The 20,167-nt window shown below is 39.9% G+C and overlaps 1 protein-coding gene across 6 annotated transcripts in view; it reads right to left on the bottom strand.

The window, feature by feature from the left end:
- The window catches only part of DLG5 (discs large MAGUK scaffold protein 5), a 305,150-nt gene that overhangs the window by 79,838 nt on the left and 205,145 nt on the right, over positions 1–20,167 (bottom strand). For all 6 annotated transcript variants that reach the window (XM_033940910.1, XM_033940911.1, XM_033940908.1 and 3 more), the window contains 2 exons: positions 19,675–19,843; positions 2,051–2,213 (listed from right to left, as the gene is read on the bottom strand). In XM_033940910.1, the coding sequence (XP_033796801.1) occupies positions 2,051–2,213; positions 19,675–19,843 (332 nt within the window). The remainder of the gene's footprint in view (positions 1–2,050; positions 2,214–19,674; positions 19,844–20,167) is intronic.

The following is a 20,167-nucleotide window of genomic DNA, read 5'->3' as shown; positions in this document are numbered from 1 at the left end:
ATCCCCAAGCAACACCCCCCTGCGCAGGCGGGCGAGCCCAGTTCTCAGGAAAACGGGGCATCTTAGAGTCAGTCAAGGTCTGAACCAACTTATCCAGATCCTCATTAAACAAGAAAGACCCCCAAAAGGGAAATTTTGTAAGCTTAGCCTTAGACGAGGGGTCCACCAACCAACTCCGGAGCCACAGGGAATGACGAGCGGCCACACTGAGAGCCATGGACTTGGCCGAAGCCCGCAACATGGCATCCGAGAGATAAGAAGCGCCCACCTCAATCTTACCTACCTCCTGATCCACCAAGGACCAGTCTTTAGACTTCCAGTCAAGAACACACTTGGATCACTGAAAACAAGCCCGAGCCACCAGACTGCCACACATCTCTGTCTGGACTGCCAGGGCAGCCACATCAAAACTCTGCTTAAGAAGAGACTCTATCCTACGCTCCTCAGAGTCCCGCAATGCCGAACCGCCCTCGACTGGCACTTTATACCGACGTGCAATGGCCAAGACCACTGCATACATCACAGGCAACTTCAAGATATCCATGGGCCATAGAGCGTGCAAAACGAAAAGGTGTCTCCGGCGCCTTCTAATGTGTAAGCACAATATCTTGAATATCCTTATGCATAGGAAAAGAGTGGGGGGTCCCCTACATGCGGGGGCTCCTTTGTGTCCTCTTTGAAACACAAAACCAATGAAATCTGAATAAGCTCCTGGAGCTCTTCCTGCTGAAAAATACACACCACAGATGCATCCTCACCAGCTGGCAGCTTTGTAAAAAACCAGCCAGAGGCATCCGTCCCGTCCGTCCCCCCCGAGAGGATCGGGGGGACCCCCAAGGTGTCCAAGTCCTCATCCAGCGAAAACGCTTCCCCAAACAAAAAATTCTCGTCCCATGAGACCCTCAGCTGCTTGATTGAAGCTGGGGGAACTGGGTCGGAGCCAGCGCTGAGGGGGGCCAAGTGGGGGTGGACGTAAAAAGCGAAGACCCCCCTCTCCCGAAACCCCTGAGACCCCCAAAAGGAAGCAGGACCTCTGGTCACCTGAAGATAAGCCTTCCACAACGCTAACACAAAATCAGCCAAAGGCTTCTTGTTTGTCCAATATAACAATGCTGCCCCCCTTATCCACCTTGTGGATTACAATAGCATCATCTTTGTGAAAGGTATTAAAAATTTTGTGCTCTGAGGCTGTCAGATTCATGCCATATCTCTGTTGACTGCCCTCCAACTTCTCCAATTCACCATACACTAGAGATTTAAAATCTGCCAAAAGGGGATCCATATTCTCCGGGGGGACCCAAAAACTCAGTGCTCTAACAACAGACCGGTCATATTTGGAAGTGACTTCAGAAAAATACATCTTAAGCTGGAGAGACCTAAAAAAGTTCTCCAAAAGAATCTGGAGTTGAAAAGGATCATATTTCTTCATAGGAATAAATGACAGTACTGACAACTTCTGATTAGTAAATACTTTAGATGAAATATTACTCACTGCATCCTGACCATCCGAGCTGATCTTGTTTGGGGACCCCCTGGTTGTCAGCTTTGTTGCCATTTCCCTCTGCAGTTCTGTCCTCTTCGTCCCAAGGCCAATGTGGCAAGTGAAACAAGATGGCCGCAGCAGGAGCGATTTTGAAAACAAATTAGCCTGGGATAACTACCAATACATGGCAATTTTAGGGGTGGAGGGACCCAGGGCTAACTTCCAAATTAGCCTGGGAAAACTACAAAGACAAGCTCCTACAGTCTGGCTTGTAGGAAAGAAAGTATCTGGTTCCTGAGGGGTCAAGTGCTGAGTTAAGAGGGGTAGAGTTTAAGTCTCTGAAGTCTGAGGCTTCCTATAAGTTCTGGCGGGTATAGGAAAGTAACTCACTAGTCCTGAAATAAAGTGGAATTGTACAAGAAGGTTCTGTTTACTTTACCCTGAGTCTGATAAATATTTCCCATTTATTTGTTCATCAATATGAAAATTATCAAAACTGAGCCAGTATCACTCATTTTTTGTTTGTGGAGATATTAAGAAAGTAAAATAAATTATTAATCACTTCACCTCTAGTAACTGATCACCATACTCAAGACCAGCTTGATGTGCAATGCTTCCTCCAGTTACTTTGGATACAAATATGCCACCGCTTTCTCCGCTAACAATGGAAATGCCCAGAGGCTCACCACCCTTCTGTACTTTCACTTGACGAGGCTCTTCTATGTATGGCCTGTAAAAATAATTATTGGGGAAAAAAGATAAATCAGATATTCTTTTAAGTCACGGTTAAAGGTGTTAAAACACTGGTTGCATGCATCTACTTAAACAAAATAATAAAATTTTGTTACCGGGTAAATCTGTAAGAAAAGAAGTGCTTGTACCATTACTGCAAATGAATGCCATAAGTCACATTACTTAAAAACCATGCAGACAGAATGTAACAATATATAAATATTATAAAAACTAGATAACTAGTTTTTATTGTAAAAACTAGATAACTCAAATGATTCAGCAAAATAAAAAGGGTTATAACCGATATGAATTGTAAATCACAACTAGCAAGCCCATAAGAGAGAAGCCTGTAACTCTGTATGGTTCCTTGTACATAATGAACTATTGAAAATGCAATTCACAAATTAAAATCTGAGTATCAAGTATGTTGGTATTGTAGTGCCTGAACTGCTGGGAAAATAAAAGATTTCAAAAATGCAAATCAACCAAAGCAAAATACTATATATGACACTGGTGTCTAAATTTATGTGGAGATGGACATAAATTAAGGGGCTACAAAGCCAAGCCATATTAGCATTATATAATTATCATGCAAACTCTACTTATTGAGGAAAATATCAAAGCATGTATTGTATGACAGCACAAGGAGCGCAATACTGCTGGAAAAGGACAATCTTACATCAGGCCGACCTCAATCTCCTTAGTGAAGAGAACCTAGGCCTAGGAGCCACAGGGTTTCTCAGAAAAGAATTATTACGGAATAGAGATCTGAAAGATGCAGAAGATATGAAGTAAAGACTTAGGAATAAAAGACATTCCACATACCACTCAACTGGAACAAAAACGTGAAATTGAGTAAATAATGTTAAATCCAGTTTCTGACTTACGGCTCCTTTTACTAAGCTGCGATATCGGTTTTAGCGCACGCTGAATTGCCCCACGCGCTAGACCCTAATGCCAGCATTGAGCTGGCATTAGTTCTAGCCGCGTAGCGCGGGTTTAGCGTGAGCTAACATTCTGCACGCGCTAAAAACGCTATCGCAGCTTAGTAAAAGGAGCCCTTAGTCTCCTATTAAGAATATGCTTTATAATTCAATGTACAATATAAATATTGTATCTTTCATGAAACACTTCTTTGGATCTATAGTTTCTTACAACTTCTTTACACTTTCAGCTCAAACAAAAGTGACTCTTAGTATGTTATGCAATCAAATCTGAACAAACTGATAGCAGCTAATTTTAGTATCAAGACCTCAAACACCCGAGACACTACTTATTTATTTAGATTTCTATCCCAGTAGCTCAGAATGGGTTACAAACCAACATTCACAATGGAAAAACATTTTGGACAGTACAAGACTAAATATACAGCAACTTAAGTACATTTTGGACAGTTCAAAGACTATACAGCAACTAAGTACAGGAGAGTGCAAAAAGGAGGGGGAATATAAGGGGGTCAAGGGGTAGTTTGCAGTTAGAATTTCAGTTGAACAGGAGGGTCTTAATTTATTTCATGTCCTTGCTGGGGTGACGTGTTCATCATCGGTCTTGTTTATATTTTTTAATGCAGGCTCTACCCTAATGCATCTGCGTGGTGCTTAATGTAATTTAAGGAAGAACACTTAACTTATAGCCTGATGGCTACCAAGCCGTTTCACTGGCATGTTTCCTCAGGGGCTGTTGCTCTTCTTTCCTGTATTAATCTGCATTAAAACATCCAGTTTACTTTTCAACTCTCTACTCAAAAGTGACCCAAACTTTGGAGGGCTTTTCAACTACAGTTTATAAAAAAGAAACTGACCGGAATTATTTTCTACACAATACCAGTTGCCATCTGAAACATCTCTGAGATAACTTACCTTTTTCACAATTTTTGCGATTTAGAAAATTTGCAAACCCAACAAGGACTTCAAAAGAAATTCATATAAACTTATGGAAGAACTAGTACAACGGGGGTACAACAAGAAATTATTAAAGAAAGCATATTACAGAGCAAAACTTAACCTTATAGAGAACTTATTACAATACACTAACAATAGGAAAAGCACCAAAGATCTACAACTACAAACGACGGTTATGCAATATTCCAATGCTAGCCCAACTCTCGAAGGATCATCATAAACAATTGGCAAATTATACAATCCCACCTTTATTTAGGGACAACAAATTAAGAATGGCCTACAGTCGTGGATGCAATCTCAAAGATATTTTAAGCCCTACTAATACAATTACGGTAAAACAAACATCTACAATTATAGGGCACTATAAATGTGGTCATTGTAAATGCTGTGAAAATACCATGCAAATCAAGAAATTTCAAAATCCATCAGATGGCAAGTGGTATGTTTTGAAGAATTTCCATGACTGCAATACCAGTTATGCCATATACATGTAATAATAATAATAACAACAACAGTTTATATACCGCAGGACTGTGAAGTTCTATGCAGTTTACAATGGTTAAAAGATGTTACAGATTGAGTAGATTTAACAAAGTTATAGGTTAGTGATTAACAGTTCTGGGGATCAGTAGTTGTGGACTAAGATTGTATAGGTCAGTTACCTAAATACTTCAAGAACAGATATGTTTTTAGGTGTTTCCTAAATTCCCCATAAGTAGTATGCATAAGCAGTTGTTACAGATCTTTACCCCATAATGCTGCTTGATGTGAGAAAAGATGTTGATGATGACTTTTAAATTTACATCCTCTAACCGGTGGGGAAACAAAATTCAGATGTGAGCTTCTCTTATGTTTGTTTGTTGTGAAAGAGAAAAGGTCAGTTATATATTTAGGGGACAAACCATATAGTATCTTAAAGCAAAAACATCCAAACTTGAACTTCACACGCGCCTCCATCAGCAGCCAGTGTAGAAGTCAGTAGGAAGGTATTACATGATCGAACTTCTTCAACCCACAAAGTAGCCCGACCGCCGCATTTTGTACCAGTTGCAATCGCCGCATATTTTTCTGGTGAATTGCCAAATAGGCGATGTTACAGTAATCAAGTTGGCTCAGTATAAGGGATTGTACCAGAATTCCAAATGATGAAACATCAAAGTATGCTCTAATGGACCGAAGCTTCCAGAGGGTGTGAAAACTCTTTCTAACTAAGGAATTGACCTGGTCTTTCATGGTCTTTCATGCAATACCTTCATAGTAGATTGAATAGAATAGCTAAGATTATTGATGCACATTGATGTTTTTTAGTGTCAAGCGGGTGTGGCGAACCTACAAAAAATTTTGTTTTTTTCTGGATTAAGCTTTAGTCTGAATTCAATCATCCATTCCTCCAACAAATTTAGTACTTCTGTTGCTTTAGGGGTAGCTTCCGAGAGAGAGGTAGTGAATGGGATAATGATCGTAAAGTCATCTGTGTAGCTAAATAATTTTATCCCCAGTTGGGACAATTGCGCACCTAATGGAGACATGTACACATTGAAAAGCAATGGGGATAGTGGTGACCCCTGCGGCACGCCAGATGGATTGCTCCATGTACATTGTGAGATGCTCATGCCCTAAAATTTATGTGTACTACTGAATTCCTCCTATAACCTGCGAGTGTATTGGGAGAGCACAACTGAAACCAAAATAGTGTACTTAATTAAAAATGATTCAAATATTGTGATGGGTCCTCAGTTGACACAACTCAAAGTCAAGACAAGCCTGTAATATTGAGCTGAAGAAGTTATAACCCAGCAGGGTTATTCAAGAATGTAACATCCCTGGAAAATGGTGCTCCAGCGTGGGAGCACCCAAATGGTTCACAGCAGATCAAGAACCAGCAGCGCCATTTTCCCAGAGATTCGACTAGCTTCAACGCAGTCCTCTGATTTTGCGAGGTCTATGCTTTAGCTCCAGATGAAGGAGGTGGATTCTTCCGAAACGGAGCCCTGTAGAGCTTCAAGCATCGGTCAAGGACAATGGTCAGTAGTTTATGAGTGATTATCAGTTAAATCATGGGTTAACATTTCTACCGTTCTTTAGACAATTTCATCTGCGGCATTCTATGAAAAGAGCGTTGCCATCTGGCAATTATCAGTTAAATGCATGGAAGTATTCCCTTTTGTTTTTTAAGCAATTCTCTATTAGATTTTCATCTACGGCATTCTATGAAAGGAGTGCCGCCACTTTGTAATTTACGGCCCTATACTGCAGTAAGAGCGGTAAAGGATGAACCGCAGTAAGATTAATAACAGCAAGCACTACTATTAACAATAGAATATCTTAATAGGCAGTGTGTCTTTACATATGGAAGTAGCATTTTAACCATTAGTAGCTGTAACAATATGAGCTATTAGGCAACATTACGAGTTATAGCAAAAGACGAGCAAGAAAGGCTATGCCCCGGTAGTATTTTAACCTTAATCAATGAAATAACAAATGTATCCATTAAATAATGAGGCAATCAGGTCCCTGGTAAACTTTGTAATCAATTTAAGGCCGTTTTAACAATATAGGACATTTTGATTAATGTAAAAAATGGCAAATGAACAAGTATTCTTCATTAATCAACAATAAGCTAGCTCAATTTAGTATTTTTCTTGTTGCATATAAATATTACCAACAAGCATCAGTAAGACAGTTGAGTCTAATAGTTTTTAGAATCATATGAAATTATTAATTATGGAGGTAATTTATTGGTATTAGTGAGTAAATGTCATGGATTAATTAATTAGGTATAATGATAATCAATGAGCAAGGTTTCATTAATAAGAGTGCGAGTTTAGCTAATCAATATTTTTAAAGTAAAGTGTTTGTGAAGATTAATTTCATTTAAATATAGGGAGCTCATTTATAGTGATTAGAAACAACTTTCAATTTTAGTACTGTTGAAATCATGAAATAATTAAGATGTGAAATCATTGACATAAAGGGTGAATAAAACATATGTATTATTTATCATAGTGAATTAAACACAAGTTTTATCATTTATTATAGACATACAACAATGAAAACTGGCAATTAATGATATAAGGTATTTATTGGAATAAAATTAGTTAATTAAATTATAAAATTATATGAATTTGAATCTAGAGTAATCAATGTTTAGCATACATAATAATTGGTGTTTTGTAGAAATGATACATTATGAATTTTTAAAGTAAGTCAATTTATTATATGTTAGTATAGTTATCACAGCACAAATGGAACAATCAAGGTTGGGATTGCCACTCATTATTTAATAGTTATGCAGTTTATGTTTTAATGCAGATTAATACAGGAAAGAAGAGCAACAGCCCTTGAGGAAACATTCCAGTGAAACGGCTGGGTAGCCGTCGGGCTATAAGTTAAGTGCTCTTCATTAAATAACATTAAGCACCACACAGATGCATTAGGGTAGAGCCTGCATTAAAAAATGTAAACAAGACCGATGATGAACACGTCACCCCAGCAAGGACATGAAATAAATTAAGTAGTGTCTTGGGTGTTTGGGGTCTTGATACTAAAATTAGCTGCTATCAGTTTGTTCAAATTTGATTGCATGTTGTATGATTAGTTGAACAAACTATTTTTGCATACGTTAATTTGGTTTACCCTTAATATGCTATATCATCATTTTCCTAATCCCTCCCTTGCTCCCAATTTAGCCACTGCAACGACTGTCTTTAGCCAAGGGTCAGAAGACCATAGTCCCTCATATGGCACATTGACATTCTAAACACTGCCTGTAGGTGTCAGTCACTGTTAAGTGAGACCAAGACATGTTCCAGTCCTCAGCAACATTGCTTCCTACTTGGGGAATGAATCTAAGTCCGCTGCATGAGCTATCAGGTTGTTCAACCTCAAAAACTTCTATAATTTTTCAGCAAAATATAGGTTCTTCTCCTTTCACTCTAACCAAGATTTATATTTCAGTAGGATCCACTGTTAACATGGGTGGTGTACTATGGATAGCGAAGGCCCAGGCTAAAACTTCAGTCCCTTCATTTCCCCACAGCCCATTCTAAAGACCTCTTTCTCCTATACCCTCATGGCCTTTTGCTACTTCTTTGTCATCCAATTCCCACTAAAATCTTTTTTTCCCCAGTAAAGGTCTCTAGTCTTCCATGGTCCCTCTCTCCTACCTAATTTACCTCTCCATCTTTCTATGCCTCTCTTGGTATTGGTCTTTCTCTCTTAGGCCTCTCCCCCCACCAACTCCATTAGCCTCTCCTCTGCTCCATTCTAAAAACTAATAGCTCTTTTTGGGCTCCTCTACTACTTCTTTGGCCCTTCACCCTTTCTTTGGCCCTTCACCCTTCTATCTACCCATCCTCCTTCTTGGCTCTTCTCTTTTCCTTCCTCCTCCATTCCCATATTCTCTTCCTCCTTCCTTCCCTTCTTCTTCTCCCCCACTACACATAACGGCTCCTTAACAGGTTGTTCCCCCCCTCACCTTTTTATCTAAACTTCTTAAAATTCACCCATTTACTTCATTTCTTGGCAGAATAAATAAAGTGTAAGAAATAATAAAAATACACACACGGTAACATGTTAAAATAGTACATGATTTAGCTGGCCAAGATGTGAGAATGGTTTAATAGCTAGGCAGCATTAGACAAGAAAAATCATTGAGAAGCCTAGAACTGGCCTGAATGCACTTGTAGGCTCAGCAGTAATCCTATTCACTGAACAGTTTCCAAAGTTACAGAAAGACTGCAGGAGGAGCTGGGGAGTGGGGACTAAGCAAGGTCTTCACATTCCTGTATACCAGCTCCAGACCATGTATAGATTTCCACTGGCAGTGCCTCCGATTTGAGCATGTCTGGCCAAAACAGGTGGGCTACAATTCAATTATCAATACACTCTTGGTTTCCACATCAATATAAGAAAAAAAAGGAATGTTTACAAGCTGTTCTACACTAACACCTGAATTATAATTCTGAACCAAGTGAATACAGCAATGGAAGAAAGATCTGCACCCCTTGGTATTGGTCATGATTAAGATGAATTGCAAAATGGTACAGCTCAAAAGAAAGCAAAGAAATACTACAATAGGCCAAGTTTGAAGCATTCCATGCAATTCTACATATACTCCACTTATGTTTTAGAAACTCCATTGTGATCCTTTTTGGCATTTTCTTCAGTGCCACCTGTTTTGGGGGTGACTAAGGTAGGGTTACCATATTTTTTAAGGTCAATAAAGAAGATGCTTGACCCGCCCATGCCCCATCCCATCCTTGTGCCTGCCCCACCCCTGCCTCCCACTTGTCTTCCCCTAAACTGTCTCACTTTCCCAGCACAGCCTCTCTCTCCATCCCCCCACAAGGGCCATCCCGGAATCAGGTCTGGCTCTCGTGAATCTCCCCTGTCCCTAGTACTTTCTCTGGTGCTGCAATTTAAAAGCTTTGAGCAGCCGGCAGCGTTAGCAACATGAGCCTTCTGCCGTTGACCTGCCTCGGAAATCTTTACTCTGCAGCGTCCCACCTAAGCAGGAACAGGAAGTGCTGCAGAGTGAAGGCTTTCGGGGCAGGGCAACATCAGAAGGATTTTGTTGCTAAAGCTGCAAACTGCCAGAAGGTTTTAAACTGCAGCACCGGAGAAGGTACCAGGGACAGGAGAGATTCAAGAGAGCCAGACCTGACTCTGGGGTGGAGGCTGGACTGGAGAGAGTAAGTCCAAAACTCAGACAAACTCCCTCCTAGTCCAGGAAACTGCATGGATAAATCCAGACATCTAACCCTAGACTAAGGAGCACATGTTAAGATCAAAACACTTGTCTGCCTAAAATGTTTTGGTTTGCATTATGAAAATCTTGGCTGGTTTTACACATAAGCTAGAAAAGCTACAGCTTAGGGTCTCACATTACATGGGACTTCATGCTTCACTAGTATGGACAACTTAATATTAAACCTAAAATTTACATCCTTCTTAATTGAAGGGGGTCTCTTAAATGCTACAGCTTAGGGCAGTGATTCCCAACCCTGTCCTGGAGGAACACCAGGCCAATCGGGTTTTCAGGCTAGCCCTAATGAATATGCATGAGAGAGATTTGCATATGATGGAAGTGATAGGCATGCAAATTTGCTTCATGCATATTCATTAGGGCTAGCCTGAAAACCCAATTGGCCTGGTGTTCCTCCAGGACAGGGTTGGGAACCACTGGCTTAAGGGACCCAAAACATAAAAATTCCACTCTGGTCATCAATTAATATCACTAATAAATTTTGTAACTGTACAATTTAATTTATAACACCTCGGTGATTGTATGTTAACAGGAAATGCAAGACACTCACCCCTCAGTTTAAAGCAGGAATCTCAAAGTCCCTCCTCGAGGGCCACAATCGAGTCGGGTTTTCAGGATTTCCCCAATGAATATGCATGAGATCTATGTGCATGCACTGCTTTCACTGCATATTCATTGGGGAAATCCTGAAAACCCGACTGGATTGCGGCCCTCGAGGAGGGACTTTGAGATCCCTGGTTTAAAGCAACAAACATATGTATAAGCAGCAGTTCAGTTTAAGCATAGACAGACAAACCTTGTTAGTATGCAGCTTCATTTATTGGTGAAGTAAAATATCAGTAACCCAAGCAATTGAAGTAACATTTAATACAACCAGAAGACTACTTGCCAAGTGCAACAAGGAGTCTGAAAATCAAGCAAGAGTTGCTCCACCACAAGCAGCAAGAGCAACAATAGTCCAGAACCTCCAGGACTAAATTTAAAACTTAGGCCCAACCATCTCCACAGGGATGGTTAGGGCTTTGTTCAAAGGACCTCCTTTGAAGGTTCGCTCGGGTATTCCCCAAGCAACAGAAATAATGCATGCAATAACATTAACAAATTGGGTTGGGAGGGTAGAAAAACCACTGTCTCTGAAGTGCAGCAAGAAGTCCTAATTCCGAAGGCACCCTTATTAAGGATCCCCTGCCCTGAAACCACCTGACTGTGGAGGAAAGGCTCCAATTAGTGGAGCCTGCCCGCTGCAACATTCAAATTTGCTCTCGCCCAACCACATGTGACTCACCTCCCTATTTTCCCTCCAAGCCCTCCCCATTCCTTGCCTTATCTATGGGCTCTGCACATGGCAGTTGCCCTTAGCTTCATATATAAAGCTATATAAAGAGATAAAGGTTATAAAAAGGCATATATAAAGCTATATAAAGAGATAAAGGCTATAAAAGTTTTGACTAACATGATTTAATGAAACGGTGTCAGCATGGGTTCAGCCGAGGGAGATCTTGTCTCACCAATTTGCTTGACTTCTTTGAAGGTGTGAATAAACATGTGGATAAAGGTGATCCGGTTGATATAGTGTATCTAGATTTTCAGAAATCTTTTGATACAGTTCCTGACGAGAGGCTCCTGAAAAAATTAAAGTGTCATGGGATAGGTGGCAAAGTTCAGTTGTGGATTAGTAATTGGGTGAAGCATTGCTTCTTTGCCCCTGCAATAGGGAAAAAGGCTGGAGTAGCTATTTTAATTAACAAGAAATGTAATGCAGTGTTTAATGTGGTTGCTTCAGATCCTTAAGGAAGATGGTTGCATGTAAACATGAGCATGGGTAATTCTACTATGGCACTTTTCAATGTATATGCCCCTAATTCGAATCAGATATTTTTTAAGTCTCTGCAAAAGTTAATATTACCACTGGCTGCTTCTAATTTAATAGTGGCGGGAGATTTTAATGCTCTTATGGATTCTTTAATGATAAAAAAATCTAGTAAAATTATAAAATTGTTAGGTTTAGATAATTTTGTACAATCCTGTAATTTGAAAGATATGGCGAATGCTTCATTTTAATGAACGAGAATTTTCTTTTTGTTCCCATGTTCATAAATCTTTTTCAAGAATAGATTATATTTTTATTTTGGATCATTTAATACATCAGGTAACACAAGCCATCATAGATCCAATTATTATGTCTGATCATGATGGAGTGTGGGCTGAGTTTAATTTTATTGATCAAGATAATAGTAGACCAATATGGAGATTTGATAATACATTGCTTGCGGATCCAAAATTCTGTGAAGAGTTTCAGTTGAAAATTAATGAATACTTTCAAATTAATAATACAGAGGAAATCTCTATGGAAACTTTATGGGATGCTTTTAAGGCAACCATGAGAGGGCAAATTATTTAATTTTCGGCTTATGTTAAGAAACAAATAAAAAAGCAATTTTCTAATTTGGAACAAGAAGTTAAGGTCTTAGAGTCAAAATTGATTGAAAAATGGGAACACAACATTACAAGCTCTTTTGAAAATTAAAGGTAAATACAATGAGATTTCTTCTAAATTGGTGAGGAATGATATTTTTTCTCAAAAAGCTCTGTATTACGGAAGCTCAAATAAGGCGGGAAAATTATTAGCAAATTATCTTAAAGTAAAAAAAGGAAAACAAAAATAACGGTAATTAAGGATGAAAAAGGAGATACATATTCTCAAATTGGACCTATTTTAAAACAATTTTTTAATTTTTATAAAGCTCTTTATTCTTCTGAGCCTTATTTAGATAGAGACAAGGATGGTTTAGAATTTTTGCAATTGATTGAGGGACAGAAAATTCCTGATCATATAAAAGGAAGTCTAGAAGAGCCTATATCACTAAAAGAAATACAAACAGCATTGAAATCTCTTAGAGTTGGGACTGCTCCTGGTGGTGATGGTTTTACTGTAGAGTTTTATAAATCATTTCAAATTACCCTATTACCTCATTTATTAAATTTATATCAGTCCCAACTCTATGGCAGAATCATTAACTATTGTTTTACCGAAGCCAAATAAAGATACTACATTGGTTTCAAATTACAGGCCTATTTCTTTAATTAATGTAGATGGGAAATTATTGGCTAAAATTTTGGCTTTACATTTGGCTAAGGCTCTCCCTTATATTATCGGTATGCATCAAACGGGTTTTGTTGCTCAGAGACATTCTTCAAATAATACCAGATTGGCTTTTAATATGTTGTATTTAACGAAAGCTATGAGAGATCCGGCCTTCTCTGTATCCTTGGATGCAGAGAAGGCCTTTGATAGGGTAGAATGGACCTTTATGTATCAGGCTATGGAGTGGTTTGGTATAGGTCCAGGATTCATACAAATGATTCAAACGTTGTATAGCTCCCCTGTTGCTAGATTATATATTAATAATAATTTTTCAGAGAAGTTTAAGCTGCAAAGGGGGGTTAGACAAGGATGTCCTTATCTCCTTTACTTTTTGATATAGTATTAGAATCCTTATTATTAGCTATTCAACAAGTGAAGGAGATACAGGGTATTCCACGTTCAGGTAAAGAATATAAAGTTTCTGCTTATGAAGATGATATATTACTTTATTTGAGGAATCCTGAAACAATCATTCCATGCTTGCTTGAATTGATACAAAAATTTGGGAAATTTTCAGAATATAAAATAAATTGGAATAAATCAGTTCTTCCTCTAAATGTACATTGTGTAAAATGTCTATTTGATTCATTTCCCTTTATCTGGAAAGAGGAAGGCATCAAATATTTAGGTATTTGGATAAAAAATACACTGGATGATACAATGAAGGAGAATGAAAAATCTTTATTAAAAAAGGTAACAGAATTGTATGAGCAATGGAATCCTTTACATCTGTCTTGATGGGGGAGAGTCCAAACTATTAAGATGATGATATTGCCTGTTTGTTACCAAATCAGTATGATTCCAGTTTTTTTTCAGGGGTCTTTTTTTATAAAAAATTAAATAGTATTCTTACGAAATTTTTTTGGTTGGGTAAAAATGCAAGAATTGCCTTAGTGACTTTACAAAAACCAATTGTGGAGGGTGGGGTAAATTTTCCCAATTTCTAAAGGTATCATCAAGCCTATATTATGTGCCAGGGTATGTATTGGGTCCTCCCAGAGCTCATGGAACAGCTTCCAGACTGGTTGTTGTTGGAATAGCAGCTGTTTCCCATTAGGCTTGATCATGTTCTTAGCATCAAAATGCCTAGATTACATAAAGAAAACAGAATATTAATAGACACATGGAAAACTAAATGATATGTTAATAATTTAACACCTATTCCAATTCAAAAATCTACAAATCAAACTATATGGCTAAACTCCAAGATTCCAATAGGCGGATTCAAGATTGTCTGAAAGGATTGGATTAAAGCAGGTATACGTACTTTAGATGATGTTATACCTAATGGTAAACTGCTTGATTTTTCATAGTTGCAGCATAAATTTGGCGTTGATAAAAAACAAAGTTATAAATGGTTGCAACTAAAGCAAGCTATTCAGGCAGGGTTCCCTGAATGGAAATCTCTTAATAATCGATTTAGTTTAGAATTCTTATGCTTTCAGGCAGACTTCCTGGGACACCAGGCCGCAAAGTAATACAAATTATTATCTGAATATATAAATAAGAAACCTAAAACCGGACTTAGAGATATTTGGAGCATTGAGATTAAGCATCAAATTAATGCTTCTCAATGGCCACGTATTTGGTCTTGGAGGATGAGATGTACAACGTCTACTTCTATGAGGCAAACATGGTTTTTCCTGTTGCATAGAGCACTCTGGACCAATGTTGGTTTACAAAAATTGGATTGCTCTAAGTCTAATAGAAGTTGGCATTGTCATCTCGATGCTGGAACTTTAGATTATTTATTGTTTCACTGTCCATTTATTATGGCTTTTTGGCAGTCAATTTGGGATCAAATAAATTGTTTATTAGAAAATCAAGTGGCATTGCCTTATGACACAGTTTTATTTGGCATGCCTATGAGAGCTAAGTGCCAAATATCTTCTAATAATAACAAACTTTTAATGATTCTGACAGGAGTTGCCATCCAACAAATAATGTATAATTGGAAAGATTGGAAAGGACTGAATTACTGTTTTTGGTGGAATTCAGTGTGCCACTTGTATAAAATGGAAAGAGCGTTAGCAGTTCAAAAAGGATACTTTAATAAATTTAAGGATGTGTGGGGGCCATTAATCAATTATTGTAATGAATAATTATCATTTTTCCCTGTTTAACATAAATGTTTGTATGGGGTGGGGGAAGGGGGTGGATAGTATTTATTATATCATGTTATATATATTATCTGATATTGAAAGGGTGGGAGGGCTGGGGATATTTCTTATTTTAAGGAAACTTTGTGGAATCTCAAGTGATGTTTTAGTTTCATGGTTTATATTTTCTGTGCACTTGATGTAAAAGATAAAATGAATAAAGAATTTTTTTTTTTTAAAAAAAGGAATTGGTTATTGGATAGAAAACAGAGGGTATGGTTAAATGGTCATTTTTCTCAATGGAGGAGAGGAAACAGTGGAGTGCCACAGGGGTCTGTACTGGGACCGGTGCTATTTAACTTATTTATAAATGATCTGGAAATTGGAACGACAAGCAAGATGATTAAATTTGCAGATGATACTAAACTGTTCGAAGTTGTTAAAACGCATGCGGATTGTGAAAAATTGCAGGCAGACCTTAGGAAATTGGAAAACTGGGCGTCTAAATGGCAGATGAAATTTAATGTGGACAAATGCAAAGTGATGCACATTTGGAAGAATAACCTGAATCACAGTTACCGGATGCTAGGGTCCACCTTGGGGATTAATGCCCAAGAAAAGGATCTGGGTATCATCGTAGACAATACGATGGTTGGTATGGTTAACAAGACTAAGAATATTATAATGCCCCTGTATCGCTCCATAGTACGACCTCACCTGGAGTACTGCGTTCAATTCTGGTCTCCTTATCTCAAGAAAGATATAGTGGTGCTAGAAAAGGTTCAAAGAAGAGTGAACAAGATGGTAAAGAGGATGCAACTCCTCTCGTATGAAGAAAGACTAGAATGGTTAGGGCTCTTCAGCTTAGAAAAGAACGGCTGAGTGGAGATATGATTGAAGTCTACAAAATCCTGAGTGGAGTAGAACGGATACAAGTGGATTGATTTTTCACTCCGTCAAAAATTACAAAGACTAGGGGACACATGATGAAGTTACAGGGAAATACTTTTAAACCAATAGGAGGAAATATTTTTTCACTCAGAAAAGAGTTAAGCTCTGGAACACATTGCAAGAGGTTGTGGTAAGAGCAGATAGCGTAGCTGGTTTTAAGAAAGGTTTGGACGAGTTTCTGGAGGAAAAGTCCATAGTCTGTTATTGAGAAAGACAAGGGGGAGGCCACCGCTTATCCTGTATCGGTAGCATGGAATATTGATATTCCTTGGGTTTTGGCCACGTACTAGTAACCTGGATTGGCCACTGTGAGAATGGGCTACTGGGCTTGATGGACCCAGTAAGGCTAATCTTATGTTCTTATAGGGTCAGTAGAACAGGGCTATAGAATTTTCTCTCACAAGTTTGATGTTTTTCATGTTCTACAGCCTTATAAAAACTGGAAGGATATGTGATTTCTGGGGTTAATTATATTTGTACTGCTAAATGTATTTCACTTTTTAAAGAATTACACTTCCCCCTCCCCATTCGCGGTTTCTGCACTCACGATTTCACATAATCACAATTTTTTTCTGGGGAGGGGGAAAATTAAAAAACAACAACATATTTTTACCTCCCTGCCGCCTTCCCGGCCTTACCTGGTGGTCTAGCGGGCTTTCGGGGCAGGAGCGATCTTCCTACGCTCCTGCCCCGTGCAGATCGCCATGAGGAAATGGCTGTAGGGAGTTCCCGTCGTAGTCTCGAGAGACTACGGGAACTCACAGGGGTGGGTCAGAGCCGGATAATCGCAGTTTTTCGCCATTCGCGGTCCGGCTCTGCCCGTATCCCCCGCGAATAACGAGGGAGAAGTGTAATCCATACCTAAGTTTGAAATTCTTCAGGATTAAGCAGTTGATATCCCTCTATTTTGTGATATAAGTTACATGCCCCACTTTTGATATCGCTTCAGTCAGAGGGTAACATACTTGTGTGTTCATTTCATACAAACATACTAGTGTTTAAGCCCGTTACATAACGGGTGCTAGAATAGATGTGTGTGTCTGTCTTTCTTTCTTTCTCTCTCTGTGCTTGGCCGCTTTCTGTCTGTCTTTCTTTCTTTCTTTCTATTTCCTCAGCTGTCTACCACCCCCCCTTGCCTGCTCCCCCTGTTCAGCAGCAGCCCTTCTCCCTTCCTTTTACCTCCCCCTCTCTCTCTCTTACATTCCCCCCCTCCCCAGATCAAGCATGTCTTTCCCTTATATCCCCCTTCTCTAAGCAAACATTCCTCTCTTCCCTTCCCCAAGCAGCTCTCTTCTCTCCACTATCTGCCCTCCCCAGAGGAGGCATCTCTCTCCTCTACATCTCTCTCCTCTGGTTAAGCGTCCCTCTTCTCCCCATCCCTCTCACCTGATCAAGCATCCTACGCTCTCTCCCCTATCCCTCCTTCCCCAAGCATATTTATCTCTCTCCACTATCTCCTCCACAGAGCATCTCTCTCCCCAGAGCAAGCATCCCTTTCTCTCCCTTATATCCCCTCCCCTGTTCAACATCTCTCCCCTATATCCCCCTCCCCTGATCCCTCTCTCCCTCCCTTTTCTCTGATCAAACATCCCTCTTTCCTCTATATCCCCCTCCCCTGATCAAGCATACCTCTTTCCTCTGTATCCCCCCTCCTCTGATCAAGCATCCCTCTTTCCTGTATATCTCCCTCCCCTGATCAAGCATCCCTCTCTCCACAAACCCCCACAAGCATCCCTCTCTCTCCCCTATCCCCCACAAGCATCCCTCTTTCTCCCCTCTCCCCAAGCATCCTTCTCTCTCTCTCTCTCCACTATCCCCCCTCCTCAGAGCAAACACTTCTCCCCCCCTATAATTCCCTTCTTCGAGCAAGCATCCAAGCCAGAATTTCATTCTTGCACCTCTTCTCCATTCCCTTCTCATGAGTCTGTACCTCAGGTGCTGTAAACATGTGGTCTTTGTCAGAGATTAATGCAGGCTGACAACAATCAATCCTAAAGCCTTCCTTTCACCAGTCCTGCCTGTGAAGCAACAGGATGTTGCTGTTGTCTAAGGTGAAAGAAGGCCCCCCGGCCTGAATAATACTAGCCTGCCTTAATCTTCGATGAAGAGGCACAAATTAATAGGATGGGTTGGGGAGAGGTAGGAGAAATCCCTGGACCTTCAGAGAGCAAAAGCACAGATATAACCCTTCCCCCCAAAAAAAAACCTAGAATGATGGCAGGAGCCGCCAAAGAGGTCCCTGCGGGCCACCACTGACCCACGGATTTTGCATTAAAGATCACTGCCCTAGGTAAAACTTCAGCTGTGTGCCCTTCCCTTCCCCTCCCCCCATGGCTCAAGGCCCCCGAAACCCCATTCCCAATCCTTGGTAGCTAGTTATCTAGTCTCCCATGGCCCTGCCACCTTGTAGGCTTTATCCCACCAGCCGAGCCCTGACACTTGGTCACATGCTGCCCGCCCCAGCCTTTTACCTGCCTGTATCTGCTGTTGTTCCTCTGGTCCACCATGGCAGGAGGCAAGAGAGATGAGAAATGGCGGGAGAGGAAGAAAGGAGAATAGGCAGATAAGCTACAAGTCTGATCTGCTGCTCCTGCACTGGACCCATGGTGTCAGCATCAGCACGTCCAGTGGAGTAGTAAGGGGGAGCAGGGGGGCAGACCACCCTGTGCACCAGCATCCCTCCTCCTCTCTGCCCACCCTCCTCGCATACCTCCTTAAACATTCGCAAGCAGCATTTTCCACTTACTGCTTGCACAGGCATCGGCTCCTTTCAAACTTCATTTCCTGGGTGCAGGACCAAGAAGTGGTGTCAGAAGAGAGCCGAGGCTGGCGCAAGCAGCAGGTGGAAGATGCTGCTCATGCCAGTGAATATTTCAAGAGGTACACGGGGAGCATTCAGGTGGCAGGAAGAGTGGGTGGGACACTCAAGCATCGGAGGAGTTGGGGGAATGTATGGTGCTATGATGCAGGGTGCCACTTTCCCTTGCTACGCCACTGAGTGCAGCTGTGTTGCCGCTGGCTCTGTCTGACCCAGAAACAGGAAGTTACTTCAAAGCTTGATGTAACTTCTTGTTTCCGGGTCAGGTAGAGACAGCTGCTGCACGCAAACACTGACACTTGACTCTGCAGCCTCTTTTCAGAGCCTGAGAAATGGTGGATCCAGCATGGGAGCAGCAGATCAGTTAATTGTGTTCTAATCAAGATGAATTTTTTTGATCTGCGTTAAAGATTTGGCATGTTAATCACATTAACATGCTAAATCTTCAGCACTTAGTATATACATATTTTTATATACATTCACATATACATACATAAACACACTGTAAAGTTACAGGATTCAAGTCAACAGATTAGTATAGTTTTTTAAATAACAAAATACACTGATCAGAACTCTGGGTCCCAGCAAACACAGTATTCCTGAACAAATATGTGTTCTTATGTTAGTGAAACTGTACTGTGTAGGATATGAAATTGAGGGATATATAAATATTAGCTCAACTGTTAACACACCTAATAGTTTGCAATAGCTCAGATAAAGAAACAGATCCACTGTATATATGGTGTGAACAAGTTGTAAAATATATTAAATATCTCACCTGTCTTTCCTATGCTCTCCAATTGGAACAGGGCTAACAGAAATTCTGGGCAATGTACAGATGGAATTCTGTGACTGGTTGCTGGCAAAGGATGATGTTTCCAAGTTAAGTGGTGACTGTGGTGGCGTTGTTAAGCTAGGACTGCTACATTCAGAGTGAGATAAGGAACCTAACAATAAATAAAAAATAAATTATGGCTTTATTGTATAGAGATTATTCTGACACTATACAGTACAGTCATGTGAAAAAATTAGGACACTCCATGAAATATTCAGTTCTTTCTTAAGAAATGTTCACATACCGATATCAAATTTATTCTTTTTTAATCTCTGGAAAAGAAAGTGATGTAATTGCAGATAAACAACAAAAATTTTCCATTATTTACTCATGAAACAAAATATATCCACAAAAATGTGTATTCTAACTGAGGAATAAATTAGGACACTCCCCACATATCCTCCCACTTAAAATGGCTCAAATCACACACAGGTGT

This window comes from Geotrypetes seraphini, chromosome 4 (assembly GCF_902459505.1).
Source record: "Geotrypetes seraphini chromosome 4, aGeoSer1.1, whole genome shotgun sequence".
In the NCBI taxonomy this organism is placed as follows: Eukaryota; Metazoa; Chordata; class Amphibia; order Gymnophiona; family Dermophiidae; genus Geotrypetes; species Geotrypetes seraphini.
The sequence above is the reverse complement of the archived record's forward strand: the minus strand, read 5'-3'. Positions and strand labels throughout refer to the sequence as shown.